Here is a 19,871-nt window from a genome sequence, read left to right as displayed (position 1 = left end):
GACCTCAGGGTTTCTAACCTGGGTCCTTGGCATCCCAGGCTGACATTCTATCCACTGTGCCACCGCTGATCAGGCTATTCACATTTATTTTTAATCTGCTTCATTCAGAAAAGGATTTGAGGCCACTGACAAGACTACAATGAGAGGAGAAACCCAAGGTAGGTAGAACATAAGATTTAGGAAAAAGAAAGTTGAAGTAAATTCAGGACACCAATAAACAAGCAGCTTGACTGACTAGAGGTGAACAGAAAATTGACACTGAGTGAAGAATTTAGGAGAGTTGATTACATGATGTACTTAATCTCTAAGTGCAAACATTTTCTCGGTGGAAGAACAATTCTTCTTTGTCTGAAGGTTTGAGGGAAAATTTCCTTTTGGATCCTTATTGAGGTGGATGCTAGGTGGTAAGTAGGTCAATGTCCTCAGTCATATTTGTATAATGGACACAACATCATATTTCATGACTGCTGTATCTCTTTTTGTTTTTGGTTGTTGTTGACCAGTCATCTTCAAAAGACCTGTCAGGTAACACAATTCTCAGGGGCGGGAACTTCACAAGGTGTAAGAATCAGGCTCCTTGATTGTCTTGGCTGATTCAGAAATCAAATGATCAAATATTTAGAGACATAGATTGATGGCTTATCTTTTATGCAAAATTTTCCCAAATTATATTCCTTGCAACTGAACTTTTAATAAAGTTTGGACACCAGAGATATTGCAGTAATCTGTTCTGGCAAGACCCAGAAGTGTAGGTATTTTGACATGCAGAAGGGAAGACTGAGAGCCTAATAAAAAGTATAAAAAGCTGAAACAGTCTTGAATCATGGTCATCCCTCATCCTATCTGAAGTGGCCTAAGAGTAACCACAGGCAAAGCCTAAATTATCAAATTGTTCTGGATTAGGTTCAATATATAAAGAAGTAAACAATCAAGATCCTAACTTTCTATGTATTGGGAGCATGGCTGTGATATTTCAGGCTGGAATGTTTTCGAAGATTAAAAAAAAAAAACTCAACAAAGCACCAAAGAACATTAAAGTTTAAGTAATCTGCCTCAAAGGATTAACTGCAAAACATACCTCCCAATAACTGAATGGTTTGATTGGCTGAGTGGGATTATTGCATGAAGACCCTCGAAATGCTTTGAAGATCAAATGAAATAATATCAGTGAAAGTGTTTTGTAAAGTGCTATGAAAATCCTAGTTATTATTGGAATCTCATTTGTATAATTGATCAATAATTGGCTCTGTTATTACACAGGTTTGCCTTAGTAAAAGAAACAGCCTCAGAAATCACACAACTAAGCAACGTGGTGTTGCTATACAGTAAGAATGAACAATAATATCTTCCTGGAGAGTCTCTGTGTCTTCACTGAAATTCTCCAGCCCAAAGAAGTCACACCTACCTCATCCACTGACGGGTAAAGGGCAAAGAGCTCGGCCTGCCGGTTGGTCCTCCGGGCCTCCTCGTTCTGCTTCTCGAAGTCCTCGGCACTCACATGCTGCAGGAGGTTGTCCAGCCGCTGATCAGGCTGCAGGCTGCGAAGGCTGAAGTCACAGGCAGTGAGGGGGCCTTTCCCAGACACGTCACAAAGCACATTTAAGTGGCGGGGGCCAGTCTGTGAAAAAAGACACATCGTTGTGAGAGAGGCTGTGGCTCTAAAATGAGAACTAAACAAGCTAGGGTGTCTCAGGACTGCTCCAATGTGCGATGGTAGAATCAGACCCCAAGGAGTTTCTGAGCCAACCAGGGGTTTGACAAGAATTGCATCTTAGCTTCCTGGCCTGAGCATCCTAAAATTAAATGTCTCCTTCCCACCAGGAAACAGGTAATGACTCACCAGATGTAGATAAACCTGTCCTTGAGGAAAGGTTTGAAAACAGTACCATGTTCCTCTTAGTTTTTAGTGTGTTCTCTGGAGATCGGGAGCCAAGCCTCTTAGGAGCCATGCTCATGTCTCATGTTCAAGCAGAACAGACTGGTAAATGGTGGAACAGAAAGGAGACTGGAATGGGGGTGGGGTGGGGGTGGGGGACACCTCATCCTAACTTAAGACTCCAGAACTTGGTTTTTGAAACTGGAAAATAAGATAATCTGTGAGGACCCTTTCAAATTAAAATGTTTATAAACTCTAAAGCTGAATCTTATTTTTCTAAGAGACAGAGCTGTGGGTATGAGAACACTTTCCTATGGGACTTTAGTAACAGTTACAGGAATACACACCAAAAAAAAAAAAAAAAAGGAAAAATACTTGCTATTCAAGCAGTATCCACATTAAGCTGCAGTGTGTTTGAAAAAAAAAGGTCTTGAAGCAATTACAAAGTGAATGCTTTATTCCATTAGAAATGTCTTGGAAATTGGGAACTGCATACCTAACCAAAGACTTGGCAAAGAATATATAATGATGATCAACAATATGTTGTAACAGTATAGATGGATTTATTATAAACATTATAAAATTGATGGTAGAATGTTATCCTAAAGTTCTAAATGGATTACTACTAGACAATTTCTCTATAAGATATACTTTTTAAAAATTTTATTGATTTTAATTTATTTGTTGACATAGATTCTAGTGTCCCCCGAATGCATCCCCCCTCCCCTGTGTTCCCCTCAACATCCCCCTTGCCCCCCTCCCCCAAAGCCCTCCCCCCTTCCCTCAAGGATTATCACATCCTATCATCCCCTTTCCATCTGTCCGCTTTCTCTCTGGTTCCTTTGATCCCGCCTCTGTCTCTATTCTGCTCCTCAATTCACATTGTTCATTGGACTCCTCAAATGAGTGAGGTCATATGATTTTTTTTTCTCTGCCTGGCTTATTTCACTTAACATAACAGTTTCCCGGTCCATCTATGTTGTTGCAAAAAGTAAGATTTCCTTCTTTTTCATGGCCCCATAGTATTCCACTGTGTATATGTACCACAGCTTTTTAATCCACTCGTCCAACTGATGGACACTTGGGTTGTTTCCAGATCTTTGCTATTGTAAACAATGCTGCAATAAATATGAGGGGTGCATTTCTTCTTTTGAATCAGTGATGTGGTGTTCTTGGGATATATTCCTAAAAGTAAGATGGCTGGGTCAAAAGGCAATTCCATTTTCAATTTTTTGAGGAATCTCCATACTGTTTTCCACAGTAGCTGCATCAGTCTGCATTCCCACCAGCAGTGCAGGAGAGTTCCCTTTTCTCCACATCCTCGACAGCACTTATTTTGTGTTGTTTTGTTAATGAGCGCCATTCTGACTGGTGTGAGGTGATATCTTATTGTAGTTTTAATTTGCATTTCTCTAATGATTAGTGATGTTGAACATTTTTCATCTGCCTATTGGCCATCTGTATGTCCTCTTTGGAGAAGTGTCTATTCATTTCTTTTGCCCATTTTTAAATTGGATTGTTTATCTTCCTGATGTTGAGTTTTACAAGTACTTTATAAATTTTGGCTATTAACCCCTTATCAGACGTATTGTCAAATATGTTCTCCCATTGTGTAGTTTGTCTTTTTATTTTGTTCATATTGTCTTTAGCTGTGCAAAAGCCTTTTAGTTTGATATAGTCCCATTTGTTTATCCTGTCCTTTATTTCACTTGCCTGTGGAGTTAAATCAGCAAATATATTGCTGCGAGAGATGTCAGAGAGCTTACTGCCTATGTTTTCTTCTAAGATGCTTATGGTTACATGACTTACATTTAAGTCTTTTATCCATTTTGTGTTTATTTTTGTGAATGGTGTAAGTTGGTGGTCTAGTTTCATTTTTTTGCAGGTAGCTGTCCAATTTTCCCAAAACCATTTGTTAAAGACTGTCTTTACTCCACTGTATGCTCTTATCTCCTTTGTCAAATATCAATTGTTCATAAAGGTGTGGGTTTATTTCTGGGTTTTCTGTTCTATTCCATTGATTGGTATGCCTGTTCTATAAGATATACTTTTTTTTTTTTAATAATTTTATTTTTTTAATGGGGTGACATCAATAAATCAGGATACATATATTCAAAGATAACAAGTCCAGGTTATCTTGTCATTCAATTATGTTGCATACCCACCACCCAAAGTCAGATTGTCCTCTGTCACCTTCTATCTTGTTTTCTTTGTGCCCCTCCCCACCCCCTTTCCCTCTCCCATTCCCCCCTCCCCCCCATAACCACCAAACTCTTATCAATGTCTCTTAGTTTCACTATTACGTCCCACCTACATATGGAATAATACAGTTCCTGGTTTTTTCTGATTTACTTATTTCGCTTCGTATCATGTTATCAAGATCCCACCATTTTGCTGTAAATGTTCCAATGTCATCATTTCTTATGGCTGAGTAGTATTCCATAGTGTATTTGTGCCACATCTTCTTTATCCAGTCATCTATTGATGGGCTTTTTGGTTGTTTCCATGTCCTGGCCACTGTGAACAATGCTGCAATAAACATGGGGCTGCATGTGTCTTTACGTATCAATGTTTCTGAGTTTTTGGGATATATACCCAGTAGAGGGATTGCTGGGTTCTAAGGTAGTTCTATTTTCAGTTTTTTGAGGAACCACCATACTTTCTTCCATAATGGTTGTACTACTTTACATTCCCACCAACAATGTATGAGGGTTCCTTTTTCTCCACAGCCTCTCCAACATTTGCTATTACCTGTCTTGCTAATAACAGCTAATCGAACAGGTGTGAGGTGGTATCTCATTGCCGTTTTGATTTGCATTTCTCTAATAGCTAAAGAAGATGAGCATCTTTTCATATATCTGTTGGCCATTTGTATTTCTTCCTGGGAGAAGTGTCTATTTATATCCTCTTCCCATTTTTTTATTGGATTGTTTGTTTGTTTGTTGTTGAGTTTTATGAATTCTTTGTATATTTTGGATATTAGGCCCTTATCTGAGCTGTTGTTTGAAAATATCACTTCCCATTTAGTTGGCTTTCTGTTTATTTTGTTATCAGTTTCTCTTGCTGAGCAAAAACTTCTTAGTCTGATGTAGTCCCATTCATTAATTTTTGCCTTCACTTCTCTTGCCTGTGGAGTCAAATTCATAAAATGCTCTTTAAAACCCAGGTCCATGAGTTGAGTGCCTATGTCTTCTTCTATGTACTTAATTGTTTCAGGTCTTATGTTTAGATCTTTGATCCATTTTGAGTTAATTTTTGTACAGGGGGAGAGACTGTAGTCCAGTTTCATTCTTTTGCATGTGGCTTTCCAGTTTTCCCAGCACCATTTATTGAAGAGGCTTTCTTTTCTCCATTGTGTGTTGTTGGCCCCTTTATCAAAAATTATTTGACTATATATATGTGGTTTTATTTCTGGACTTTCTATTCTGTTCCATTGGTCTGAGTGTCTATTTTTCTGCCAATACCATGCTGTTTTGATTGTCGTGGCCCTATAATAGAGTTTGAAGTCAGGTATTGTAATGCCCCCAGCTTCATTCTTTTTCTTTAGGATTGCTTTGGCTATTCGGGGTTTTTTATAGTTCCATATAAATCTGATGATTTTTTGCTCTATTTCTTTAAAAAATGTCATTGGAAGTTTGATGGGAATTGCATTAAATTTGTATATTGCTTTGGGTAATATAGCCATCTTGATTATATTTATTCTTCCTAGCCAAGAACAAGGTATATTCTTCCATCTCATATCTTTTTTGATTTCCCTTAACAATGGTTTATAGTTTTCATTATATAAGTCCTTTACATTCTTTGTTATGTTTATTCCTAAGTATTTTATTTTTTTTGTGGCAATCGTGAAGGGGATTATTCTTTTGAGTTCATTCTCAGTTGTTTCATTGTTGGCATATAGAAAGGCTATTGACTTCTGTATGTTAATTTTGTATCCTGCGACCTTACTGTATTGGCTTATTGTTTCTAGTAGTCTTTTTGTGGATTCTTTGGGGTTTTCGATGTATAGGATCATATCATCTGCAAAAAGTGATACCTTTACTTCTTCTTTTCTGATATGGATGCCTTTTATTTCTTTGTCTTGTCTGATTGCTCTGGCTAGAACCTCTAGTACCACATTAAATAAGAGTGGAGAGAGTGGACAACCCTGTCTTGTTCCTGATTTAAGGGGGAAAGCCTTCAGTTTAGTGCCATTTAATATGATGTTAGCTGATGGTTTATCATATATGGCCTTTATCATGTTGAAATATTTTCCTTCTATACCCATTTTGTTGAGAGTCTTAAACATAAAATTGTGTTGTATTTTATCAAAAGCCTTTTCTGCGTCTATTGATAAGATCATGTGGTTTTTGTTCTTTGTTTTGTTGATATAGTGTATTACGTTAACCGTTTTACGTATGTTGAACCATCCTTGAGATTCTGGGATGAATCCCACTTGATCATGATGTATTATTTTTTTAATAAGTTGTTGTATTCGATTTGCTAGTATTTTGTTTAGTATTTTAGCATCTGTATTCATTAGAGATATTGGTCTGTAGTTTTCTTTTTTTGTGCCATCCTTGCCTGGTTTTGGTATGAGGGTTATGTTGGCCTCATAAAATGTGTTTGGAAGTATTGCTTCTTCTTCAATTTTTTGGAAGACTTTGAGTAGAATAGGAACCAAGTCTTCTTTGAATGTTTGATAAAATTCGCTGGTATAGCCTTCTGGGCCTGGACATTTATTTTTGGGGAGGTTTTTAATGGTTTTTTTCTATTTCTTCTCTACTGATAGGTCTGTTTAGGCTTTCTGCTTCTTCTTGACTCAGTCTAGGAAGGTTGTATTTTTCTAGGAATTTATCCATTTCTTCTAGGTTGTTGAATTTAGTGGCATAAAGGTTTTCATAGTATTCTACAATAATTCTTTGTATATATACCGTGTCCGTGGTGATTTCTCCTCTTTCATTTTGGATTTAGTTTATATGAGTTCTTTCTCTTTTTTCCTTGGTAAGTCTTGCCAAGGGTTTGTCAATTTTGTTGATCTTTTCAAAGAACCAGCTCCTTGTTCTATTAATTTTTTCTATAGTTTTTCTGTTCTCTAATTCATTTATTTCTGCTCTGATTTTTATTATCTCCTTTCTTCGGCTGGTTTTGGGTTGTCTTTGTTCTTCTTTTTCTAGTTCCTTAAGGTGGGAAGTTAAGTGGTTCACTTGGGCTCTCTCTTGTTTGTTCATATATGCCTGAAGTGATATGAACTTCCCTCTTATCACTGCTTTTGCTGCATCCCATAGATTCTGATATGTCGTATTGTCATTTTCTTTAGTCTGTATATATCTTTTGATCTCTGCACTTATTTCTTCTTTGACCCATTCATTTTTTAAAAGTATGTTGTTTAGTTTCCACATTTTTGTGGGATTTTTTCCCTCTTTTTTGCAGTTGAATTCTAGTTTCAAGGCTTTATGATCAGAAAATATGCTTGGTACAACTTCAATTTTTCTGAATTTGCTGATGTTGTTTTTGTGGCCCAACATATGGTCAATTCTTGAGAATGATCCATGTACACTGGAGAAAAATGTATACTCAGTCACTTTGGGATGAAATGTCCTGTAGATGTCTATCATATCCAGGTGCTCTAGTGTTTTGTTTAAGGCCACTATGTCTTTGTTGATTCTCTGTTTGGATGACCGATCTAGAGCCGTCAGCGGTGTATTGAGGTCTCCAAGTATGATTGTATTTTTGTCAGTTTTTGTTTTAAGATCAATAAGTAGCTGTCTGATATATTTTCGTGCTCCTTGGTTTGGTGCATATATATTAAGAATTGTTATGTCTTCTTGATTCAGTGTCCCCTTAGCCATTATGAAATGGCCATTTTTGTCTCTGAGTACTTTTCCTGTCTTGTAGTCAGCATTATCCGATATGAGTATTGCTACACCTGCTTTTTTTTGGATGTTATTTGCTTGGAGTATTGTTTTCCAGCCTTTCACTTTGAATTTGTTTTTATCCTTGTTACTTAGATGAGTTTCCTGTAGGCAGCATACAGTTGGATTTTCTTTTTTAATCCATTCTGCTACTCTGTGCCTTTTTATTGGTGAGTTTAATCCGTTTACATTTAGTGTAATTATTGATACTTGTGAGTTCCCTATTGCCATTTTATATCTTGCTTTCTGTTAGTTTTGTGTCTTGTTTGATCCTTCTCTTTCGTTTTTCTCTTTTGTTTTTATTTGGTTGTGTTCCATACATCTTTCCTCTGTTGCTATCTTTTTTATCTCATGTGCTTCTGTGGTGGTTTTTTCAATGGTGGTTACCTTTGAGTAATGAAAAGGGTCCCTACCCTGTTCATTGTAGCAAACTATTTTGTGAGTACTTTTGCACTCCATCGTCCTTTGCTACTGTTAATCTCCATCTTCTCCCTCTCTTTCTTTTTGTTGTTGTCACAGTTTAAATTTGGTTTTACTGTATTCTTGGTGGAGCTTTTACTTGTGGCTCTGTTTTTTTTTGTTCTTTGTATCTGATTGGAGAACCCCCTTTAGTAATTCCTGGAGTGGGGGTTTTCTGATGATAAATTCCCTCATCTTTTCTGTATCTGTGAATGTTTTTATTTCTCCTTCATATTTGAAGGATAGCTTTGATGGGTATAGTATTCGTGGCTGAAAGTTCCTCTCTTTCAGGACTTTAAATATTGGGGTCCACTCTCTTCTAGCTTGTAGAGTTTCTGCTGAGAAATCTGATGATAATCTAATGGGCCTTCCTTTATATGTTGTATTCTTCTTTTCCCTGGCTGCCTTGAGAATTTTTTCTTTGCTGTTGGTTTGTGTCAATTTCATTATGATATGCCTTGGAGTAGGTTTGTTGGGTTAAGAAAACTCGGAGTTCTGTTTGCTTCTTGAACTTGAGGCTTTAGTTCTTTCCACAGGCTTGGGAAGTTCTCATCTATTATTTGTTTGAGTATGTTCTCCATTCCATTTTCTCTCTCTTCTCCCTCTGATATACCTATTATTCTTATGTTATTCTTTTTGATGGAGTCAGATAATTCTTGTAGGGCTATCTCATTTTTTTAAATTTTTGAGTCTCTTTCTTCTTCTCTCTGTTGTGCCTCAAGTTGCTTGTCTTCTATTTCACTAATCCTCTCTTCTATCTGACCTGTTCTATTAGCTAAGCTTGTTACTTCGTTTTTCAGCTCGTGAATTGAGTTTTTCATCTCTGTTTGATTTGTTTTTATAGTTTCAATTTCCTTGGACATATATTCTTTGTGTTCATTGAGTTGTTTTCTGAGCTCCCTAAATTGCCTTTCTGTGTTTTCTTGTATATCTCAGAGGATTTTTAGGATTTCTATCTTGAATTCTCTGTCATTTAGCTCCATGGTTTCCAATATATTAAATTTTTTCTCCATAGATTTTTCCTCATCTAGCTGTGTTACCTCTCTTTCTTTTGTATCCATGATATTCGATTTTCTCTTCCTTAATGGCATCTGAGGGTGGTTTTGTTGATAGTATTAATGAGATTTAATAAAGAATAAAAAGTTAAAAAAAATAAAAAAATAATAAAAAAATCGAAGAGTGGTTTTTTTTAAAAAAATTAATAATGAAATAAAGAAAAATAAAATAAAATAAAAATTTAAAAAAAAGGAAATTATTCCCCCCCTCCTTTTTTCCTCTCCTCTCCTCTCCCCTCTTTCTTGAGAAAATCTTGTGGTGAACTCTGAATTATAACAAACAATGCCTGTGATGGAGGGCCTGAATTGGGGAAAAGTAATAAAGGGGCAAAAAAAAAAAAAAAGAAAAAAAAAAGAAAAAAAAAGAGCGTATGGACCCACAAAAAGCAAATAAGGAAAAAATTTGGGTCAAGAATAAAATGATTTGCTTTTAGGTGTTGGTTGTCTAAGAGTTATGATGAGAGGAATAAGAGGAAAATGGAAAAATGGGGGGACAAATTAAAAAATTACTATTGTATTTAGTGGAACAAGAACTAGATAATATGGAGAGCCAGGGATGGGAGCACTGCTAGTGAGTTAAAAAGGTGAAGTAAAAACCCCCAAAATGCCACAAACATAAGTTTGAGTCCCAGATAAGATAATTTGTTTGTTATTGATGTTTGAATGAGAGGAGATGTAAAGGAGAAAGGAAGAAACTAATATAGAGGGAGAAAAGAAAGAGAGAGAGAGAAAAAAAGAGGGAACCACTAAAAGAGGAAAAAAGAAAAAAGAGGAGAGAGAGAGAGTTAAGGGTTTTGGAGTGCAACCCTCATAGAGAGAAAGGAAGAGAAGAGAAAAGATAATGGGAGATGTAACACTTATGGGTAGTGTAGTTCAAGGAGAGGAGAGAGTAAGACCGGCAGAGAGTTAATCGGCCAAATTGGAGGAGGAAAAAAAGTATCAAGAATGAAGATAAGAGAAACAAACGAACAAATATAATAAAATGGGATAGGTTATAAAGTCTGCAGATTATTCTTGATTTTGAGAGGTTATCTTCTTGCTTTTTCTTTTCTCTCCCTCTTCCTGGTCGGTGACTCTGTACCCTGGGTTCTGTCCCTTTGGCACGCTCAGGTAGAGGTTTGCAGTTGATAAGTCTCTATGGCAATGTCATGTATTGTGCTTTAGTCTCGTTGGCAGTCGAGGCTCATTAGCATTTATAGGCTCCGACAGTGAGAGAGTCCGTGTTCCTGGAGCCTTTCTCCTAGTCTTTCCTTCCTCAATTAGTAGCCTGATAATCCAGCTATGGGGTTGCTGCTGCCTCTGCCTGAATAGTAAGAGGCTCAAAGAGCTGGCAACTCCCCACTCTATTTCCACTCAGCACAGAGCTCTGGGTAAGGCTCAGTCAGTCAGAGCTGCTAGCATAATCAGGCGGGCTTTCCACCCACTCAAAGACCTCTGGCTCTGCCACTCTGTCCGGTAACACAGGCGGGCGCCCACTTCCGGGGCGCTTGGAGGAAACTCTCACTCACTGTCTGCGACTAGGATATCCGGCCAGCAGTCTCACGCTCTGAGTGAAACCCCCAACCGCAGGGAAAAGTTGCAGCGTTGGAATTGAGTCTCGCTCCGTCCCCGTGCGCAGCTTTTGCAAGGCGCTGGGGCGGCCCGAGATTCCACTTTGGCCCACACAAAGGCCCCTGACTCTGCCCCTCTGTGCGATAACACGGGCGCGCACCGCCGAGGCACTTGGAGGAATCTCTCATTCACTATCTGTGCGCGCAAACCAGGATATGAGGCCGGCGTGTTTCCCTCTGAGTGAAACCCCCGCCCGCATGGAAAATCTCCACCGTTGGAATTAGTTCTCACTCCCTCCCGTGCGTAGCTTTCCCAGGGCGCTAGGGCTGCCCAGAGACTCTGCCCTCGGCCCACAGAAAGGCCTCTGACCCTGCCTCTCCATGGGGCAACACGGGCACCCACTCCTGGGGCTTAGGAAGAAATCTCTCGCCCACTAACTGCGCGTACGCCGACCAGGAGACCGGGTAAAATGGCCACTCCGCTTGTCTTTCTTTGTTTGGGTTTGGCGCGAGTGTTAGCTGTATTGCTCGGGTTGCCACAGGATCAGATTTTCCTCGGCTTGGATCTCCGTGCCACAGCCTGGTTCAGCCGTTTGTGCCGCGGCCTGGATCTATTCACCCCCTTTGCCCGCCTCAGTTTCTATATTCACAGTTACCAGAGAAAGCTGCCCTGTTTAGGTTAGTGAGGAAGGCGGAGCATTTCTTACTCCCTATTTCCTTCGGGGTTTGGTTATATATTTAGCCAATTTTTCACTCAACCATACCTTTGGGTGTATTGTGAAGCATCTGGAGGCTCCAAGTATAGGTTTTTCTGTTTCTGGTTGAAGATCTTGTTGAGTTTTGGGGGAGATTTATCGGTATCGCTTCCTACCCCGCCATTACTCTGACAAGATATACTTTTTATGACATCTCTACCTCATAAAAATGCTACTTTGCTAGATCATGAATTTACCTAAACTGAATGTGCTAGCAATAATCAATATTAATCATTTAATTATTAATACTTTTGTTTGTTTTAGAATTTATAAAACCTGTAGGAAAATGTATCTCCAGAATTTATCCTAAGAGTATAACTGAATGGGTGAACAAAGATGTAAAGACAAGAGCATCTCTAAAACATTGTTTGAATAACCAAATAATAGAAATGATCTAAACTGAGGGCATTTAGAGATTTTTAGAACTTTCATACAATAGAATCTTATGCAGCCATTAAAAAAGAAAGAACATGTATTCATTGGAAGAGAAAATATGATCACAGTATATTATATTGTTAATGTAAAAAAGAAAGTTATATGATATTATGTATAATGTGACCTAATTTTATGAAATATATGAGTATCATAAAGTCACATTGTCTATGTATTTAACTTATATAAATTCAGGCATTTGGCCTCACCATTCCACTTAATAAGGTGCATAACAATGAGAATGAAAGGGAAGATGTTGCTGGTTGTTTCATGGTCTGAGTATCTTTCTGTGATGAGTATTAGTCTAATACTTAAAAAGACAGTTTTTAATAAGTTGGCTCTGAAACCCATCCAATGACTTCACTGGGTGCTCTTTTAGTCTGCTGGAGGAATGACAGTGCTCTATGGGTGTGTTGGTCCTTCACCTATTGTCTCTCAGCTCCAAATTCATCCTTCCATGTAACTCTGTGATGGTAGGACTATGCCAGCAAGCCACATTATTGCTTTGCCTGCTGCTCTCTTTAAATTATGCCCATAGTGGGCACCATAGGGAGAATGGATGGCTGGAGCTGGGAGAAGAGACTGGCCCCTTCCTCTTTGCTTACTCTTCCTCTGTCCATGGTGGAGGCAGTTGTTCCAGTCTTTAGCTTCTTTTGGCACTTCCAGAACCATCCTCATCTTACCTCCTTGGAGGTACCAGAACCAGTTGGGCAATTCCTCCTTCTAGGAGGTCTGAAACCAGACTTTCAGCCTCTGTGAGGTCTTTCCTCTGAGATCCTGAGATAACGCCACTGGCAGGCCATAGCCCCTCCCCAGAGATCTGAGTCTTGGCTCTGAGGCCCCTCTTCTGGGCTCCTAGCTTCCAATCTCCAAGCTCTTCCCATAGACTCGTGGTTCTCAAACATAGTCCTGGGGCCAGCAGCATCAGCATCTCCTTGGCAAATACAAATTAGAAATGCAAATTCTCAAGCCCCACCCAGACCGTGTTTGAACAAGTCCTTTAGGAGATTCTGAGGAAGCTAAAGTTTGGGAACCACTGCCCCAGTCCCCACCCCAGGATGCGGCGCTGTCTCTTGCAGGTATGATTCCTATATGACTTCGTTTGTCACTTTGGGTTCTCTCAGTCCTCTGAAATCTGCTTAATTGATTCCCTATGCCAGGGGTCCCCAAACTTTTTACACAGGGGGCCAGTTTACTGTCCCTCAGACCGTTGGAGGGCCGGACTATAACAAAAACTATGAACAAATCCCTATGCACACTGCACATATTTTAAAGTAAAAAAAAAAAAGGAACAAATACAATATTTAAAATAAAGAACAAGTAAATTTAAATCAACTGACCAGTATTTCAATGGGAACTATGGGCCTGCTTTTGGCTAATGATGGTCAATGTGCTCCTCTCACTGACCACCAATGAAAGAGGTGCCCCTTTCGGAAGTGCAGTGGGGGCTGGAAAAATGGCCTCAGGGGGCCGCATGCGGCCCGCGGGCCGTAGCTTGGGGACCCCTGCCCTATGCTAAATTTCTTCTTTGGAAATATCTACTGTGACTTCTGTCTGACTGATCCAAAGAACTAATTTACTTGGTCATCATGTATGGTGAAAATTGAATTTAGTCTAAATTACCAATGAAAATGTCCCTTAAACCTCCCAGAGAGCACAGCCTACAAACAGTCCAGGCCTCAGTAAGCCCACCATATTCAGCACTGGAACTGATGGCTGATTCCTCTCTGCAGCTCTGATTAGGTAGTGGGCATTACTGTAGAGACCATGTTGCTTGAAAATAGATATTATTTAAAAATATTAAGCATGGCAAGATGCTTAGGTTATGAGAGAATCTGCAAGCTAAAAACTATACAGCTTTAAGAACAGATTTCTTCCTCTATGTTTTATTTTTCTCAATTAAAAAAATGGGCAGGTTAGGCCCTGGCCGGTTGGCTCAGTGGTAGAGCATCGGCCTGGAGTGCAGGAGTCCCGGTTCAATTCCCGGCAAGGGCACACAGGAGAAGCGCCCATCTGCTTCTCTACCCCTCCCCCTCTCCTTCCTCTCTGTCTCTCTCTTCCCCTCCCACAGCCAAGGCTCTATTGGAGCGAAGTTTGCCCGGGCACTGAGGGTGGCTCTATGGCCTCTGCCTCAGGCGCTAGAATGGCTCTGATTGCGGCAGAGCGACGCCCCAGATGGGCAGAGCATCGCCCCCTGGTGGGCATGCCAGGTGGATCCCGGTCGGGCGCAAGCGGGAGTCTGACTGCCTCCCTGTTTCCAACTTCAGAAAAATACAAAAAAAAAAAAAAAAAGGGCAGGTTAGACTAGAACACTGGTTTTAAAACTTCCTTAAAAACTGGGGTAAAATATACACGACAAAACTGACCATTTCACCATTTTCTAGTGTTCAGCTAAGTAGTGTTAGTACATTCACTTTGCTGTGCACTCAATCTCCAGAACAGTTCTCAATTTGCAAAACTGAATGAAGCACCATTCCCAGGAAAGAGTAACTGGAGCATTCCCCCCTCTCCCAGCTTCTGGCAAACACCATTCTACTTTTGTCTCTATAAATTTGATTACTCTAGGTACCTCATTTAAGTGAAACTATACAGGATTAGTTCTTACGTGACTGGCTTATTTCACTTAGCATAATGGCTTCAAGGTTCATGCATGTTGTAGTATGTGTCAGGATTTTCCTCCTTTTAATACCGAATAACATTTCACTGCATGTGTATGCCACATTCGTTTATCCATTCATGGATACCTGGTTGTTTCTACCTTTGACTATTGTGAATAATGCTGCTATCAACATAGAGATGACTTTTAAGCTATAACTACTTTTTAATAATAATAATAGAAACAACAACATTTATTGGGCACTAAGTGTGAGAAGAGACACGGTCCTAAATGCTTTACACATATTAACTCATTTAATACTCAAACAACCTCAAGAGTTCGTTATTATTATCACTCTTGTTTTTCAGGGGTGGAAACCAAAACCTAGAGAGTTTAGTTATCTTGCCCGAAGTTGCAGAGTTGCATGTGGTAGAATTACAGAGAAGCCAGGCAGTCCACCTCAGTGTGGAGCTTTTAATCACTCTGCAGCCTGCCGTAGGCGTTCCGCTGAGTCTCTGCAGGGACGTTGCAGGGATAGGGCCCAATGCCCTCCCCACCCCCCAGTAAAGAGAGCCCCTCCGCTTTTATCTACTTTAATTACTGAGCTCCTGGGTTTTCATTTGAACACCGAGGTCTGTGACTACAAACAAGTCTGAAAAAAATCACGGACTCACAAGGTAGAGTTCATCCTACGCTAATATTCTATGAATTTAGCCTTTTTATTAGTGAATAAAACCCAACAGTATGCCATGGGCAGAACAAGCAGTAACCTTGTAACTGTGTTTGTTGGTAGGAAATACCTGAGTTCTGGGTTCACTGGACTCCAAGGTTTCTGACTCAAATGTCTGTTTCTGAAGCGTCTTGTGAAAATCTTTTCGGGATCCCGTCTTTTTAAAACCACAAATCTCCGAACTTCCTTGGTATCTTTATTGTTATTATGAGAGAGAGCAAAAGCAAGAAAGAGAGAGGCAAAATCATTAGATTAAAAATAAAAGTAATGGCTTGAGCATTGACTTGGTGCTAAAAAGTCTTGCAAAGAGAGGACCAATTGTAATTCCTCACATCTAATTATGCACCTAGTACAAGGCTCTCTTGTAATCAGACACAAACTTGCCTCCTGGCTGGCTCATTATTAAAGGCAGGACTGGCCTGGGAAAATGCCACTTCAGAGGTGCGGTCATTTCAGCTGTGGGGCATTTGGCTCCAAGTTGAAACTAAACTATGACTCTGGCATAAGAAACTGGAATAAATCTAGCAATGTGCACAAGCAGCAAATATAGGTCATTTGAAGACAAAAAAAATAGAGAAAGACATTTAATCTCCACATCAATGTTTTTAATAATGAATCAAAAATGCAGGACATGATTATGAAAAATAGAAATAAATGACTTATACACTAAAAATCTCTGATAACATCCTCAATCCCCACTCCATGTACTCCATTAAAATGATATTTTAAAAAATGTGTAGCTGACAAAACAGCATGGTATTGGCAGAAAAATAGACACTGAGACCAATGGAACAGAATAGAAAGTCCAGAAATAAAACCACATATATATGGTCAAATAATTTTCAATAAAGGGGCCAACAACACACAATGGAGAAAAGAAAGCCTCTTTAACAAATGGTGCTGGGAAAACTGGAAAGCCACATGCAAAAGAATGAAACTCGACTACAGTTTGTCCCCTTGTACTAAAATTAATTCAAAATGGATCAAAACCTAAATATAAGACCTGAAACAATAAAGTACATAGAAGAAGACATAGGTACTCAACTCATGGACCTGGGTTTTAAAGAGCATTTTATGAATTTGACTCCAAAGGCAAGAGAAGTGAAGGCAAAGATAAATGAATGGGACTACATCAGACTAAGAAGTTTTTGCTCAGCAAGAGAAACTGACAACAAAATAAACAGACAGCTAACTAAATGGGAAGTGATATTTTCAAACAACAGCTCAGATAAGGGCCTAATATCCAAAATATACAAAGAATTCATAAAACTCAACAACAAACAAACAACCCAATAAAAAATGGGAAGAGGACATGAACAGACACTTCTCCCAGGAAGAAATACAAATAGCCAACAGATATATGAAAAGATGCTCATCTTCATTAGTTATTAGAGAAATGCAAATCAAAACTACAATGAGATACCACCTCACACCTGTTAGATTAGCTATTATCAACAAGACAGGTAATAGCAAATGTTGGAGAGGCTGTGGAGAAAAAGGAACCCTCATACACTGTTGGTAGGAATGTAAAGTAAGTAGTACAACCATTATGGAAGAAAGTATGGTGGTTCCTCAAAAAAACTGAAAATAGGACTACCTTATGACTCAGCAATCCCTCTACTCAGTATATACCCCAAAAACTCAGAAACATTGATACGTAAAGACACATGCAGCCCCATGTTCATTGCAGCATTGTTCACAGTGGCCAGGACATGGAAACAACCAAAAAGCCCTTCAATAGATAACTGGATAAAGAAGATGTGGCACATATACACTATGGAATACCACTCAGCCATAAGCAATGATGACATTGGATCATTTACAACAAAATGGTTGGATCTTGATAACATGATACGGAGTGAAATAAGTAAATCAGAAAAAACTAAGAACTGCATGATTCCATACATAGGTGGGACATAAAAACGAGACTAAGAGACATGGACAAGAGTGTGGTGGTTGGGGGGGGGAGGAGAAGGAGGGAGAGGGGAAGAGAGAGGGGGAGGGGGAGGGGCACAAAGAAAACTAGATAGAGGGTGATGGAGGACAATCTGACTTTGGGTGATGTTATGCAACATAATTGAATGACAAGATAACCTGGAGATGTTTTCTTTGAACATATGTACCCTGATTTATTGATGTCACCCTATTAAAATTAATAAAAAATTATAAAAAAATGTGTAGCTATGGAAAGGGTTTAAAATGTAATGTCTAAGATTGTTACTGGGGAAAGAAATTAGACCATAATTTCATAACGAGAAGAGCAAACAGGTCTAAGTTTGTCAAATAACTACAGAAAGCAACGTGTGTATTCCCCATTTTTATGACTCAAAGGCTTCCTGGAAAACATGCTGCAAAGTCAACAGCACAGACACGCACCCATATGGTTTTATTGCCCACACTGTTAGAAAAACCACCGGGCAAGTTGAGAGAGGAACATGAAACGGGTTAGGATTTATTAGGCAGAGCAAATGGCAGACAGAAAAAGCAGGAGATGTAGGTGTGCCACTAGCAATTATTCAAATACAGAGTTTATAACTCTTTGGGAGGGGTGAGGTATGGGTTATACACAGTGGCACGCATAGAACAAGTGTTCCATACATTTTAGTTGATTGAGTTAAAGAAAAAATGAGCTGTCCCTGTGTCGTCTGCAGGGGGAATGAAGAACAAGACTCCCATGGGGTTTTATTATGCTCTAAAGATGAGCTATTTGTTCTGAGTAAATGAAGACAAGAAATAGCCTAAAAGAGACACACGAGGGGCTTGGTGACGAGTTCAGATCAAATCAAGGTTTCCTGTGAATGGCCATCTTTCATGTTTCTCGGCCACTTGCACTGCCCTGACCCAACCCGCCTAGATGGGGCTGGGTGAGCAACAGGCCAAAATGAGGAACTGAAAAAAATAAGGAAATGTAAAAGGTATACTCTGAATAAAGAAATAAGACTAAACATTCAGAAAGGATTTTCAGAGAAATATCCAGTGCAACTTCTGGTTTGAGATTTCTGAACATCAAAAAAATAAATAAAATTTAAAATATTAATCATATTGTTCATAATCATCAATTAATAAAAATTACTTTGAAGAACCCTTTCAAATAACTCAAGGTAATAATTATTTGAAATATTTAAGAAAATGATTTTGGTTCCCGTTGCTCTAAGTGTGCAGACGATAGTGGTAAAAAAAAAAAAAAAAAAAAAGAGTAGGTACACATGTGACCAAACTTTATATTATAATATTTGTTTCTATTTTCCAACACAGATCTTTGACAGGGAGCCTCCCATGAGATTCCATAAACTTGTTAGCATCTTAAAAGTTATTCTCACCAATATAAATTTAGGCAGCAATATGTATGTGTATGCTGGGTATCACATGACTTTTTGGACTCTTCATAAGGGTGAAAAGCAACAGCATTATATGATCTAATATTCTGGGGGAAAAGCCACCCAACTCTAAGTAATGGCAAATATAGGCAAGTTTAAGTTGCATCCTAAGATTATACTATCCCAAGTGACAGTGTGCTGAATCAGTGTTCCTTTTTCCTGAAAAATACTGTTTTAAGGAGGAAAAGAAATTCCCCGAGGAAGTAACTAACATGAATTCATTCTAAGACTGAAAGCAAACAGTGAATTAAAATTAAAATTTCAGGCCCTGGCCGGTTGGCTCAGTGGTAGAGCATCGGCCTGGCATGCAGGAGTCCGGGTTCGATTCCTGGCCAGGGCACACAGGAGAAGCACCCATCTGCTTCTCCACCCCTCCCCCTCTCCTTCCTCTCTGTCTCTCTCTTCCCCTCCCGTAGCCAAGGCTCTATTGGAGCAAAGTGCTATTGGCCTGGGTGCTGAGGATGGCTCTGTGTCCTCTGCCTCAGGCACTAGAATGGCTCTGGTTGCAACAAAGCAACACCCCAGATGGGCAGAGCATCGCCCCCTGGTGGGCATGCTGGGTGGATCCCGGTGGGGCTCATGCGGGAGTCTGACTGCCTCCCCGTTTCTAACTTCAGAAAAAAAAATTCAAATTTCACACTTTAGTATCTGAAAGCAAACAGTGAATTAAAATTCAAATTTCACACTTTAGTACCTGCCTTTTACCTTTCTTAGGACTTGTACACTGCAAAGGGAACTGATGTCAAAGGTTTGGTCACAGGCCTCTTTAAGGAAACCTGCTCAGGCCACAGAAATAAAAATCAGGAAGCAGCCTAGTTTAAGACTGTCGCTTAATCTAAGCCTTGGTAACCAGAACTATATTTGTTTTGCCTTTGTCTCGTCTCATAAAATGTACCATTTCCAAGAGTGTTTCCTTCTAAGTGTACAACACGCACGAACACAGACACTCACACAATTACAGATGGTGCCTGCCTCCATCATCCTCAAGTCACTTCTCTCTGAGCTTCTGTTCCTGCGTAAGGTGAGGCATGCACCTAACACAGATTCGAAGATATTTCTCCCAGGTTTAAGATTTTATGATAGCTCCTACACTATATCTGAAAAAATTCAAATCAAAATTTTCTTTTCAAAAGATGCTTCAATCTGG

The 19,871-nt window shown here is 39.3% G+C and overlaps 1 protein-coding gene across 3 annotated transcripts in view; it reads right to left on the bottom strand.

The window, feature by feature from the left end:
* The window catches only part of DOCK8 (dedicator of cytokinesis 8), a 251,996-nt gene that overhangs the window by 147,342 nt on the left and 84,783 nt on the right, over window positions 1–19,871 (bottom strand). For all 3 annotated transcript variants that reach the window (XM_066257142.1, XM_066257143.1, XM_066257144.1), the window contains 2 exons: window positions 15,418–15,541; window positions 1,406–1,618 (listed from right to left, as the gene is read on the bottom strand). In XM_066257142.1, coding sequence (XP_066113239.1) covers window positions 1,406–1,618; window positions 15,418–15,541 — 337 coding nt within the window. The remainder of the gene's footprint in view (window positions 1–1,405; window positions 1,619–15,417; window positions 15,542–19,871) is intronic.

The sequence above is a fragment of the Saccopteryx bilineata genome, chromosome 2, assembly GCF_036850765.1.
Source record: "Saccopteryx bilineata isolate mSacBil1 chromosome 2, mSacBil1_pri_phased_curated, whole genome shotgun sequence".
In the NCBI taxonomy this organism is placed as follows: domain Eukaryota; kingdom Metazoa; phylum Chordata; class Mammalia; order Chiroptera; family Emballonuridae; genus Saccopteryx; species Saccopteryx bilineata.
Note: the sequence above shows the minus strand (reverse complement) of the source record. Positions and strands in the feature narration are given on the sequence as shown.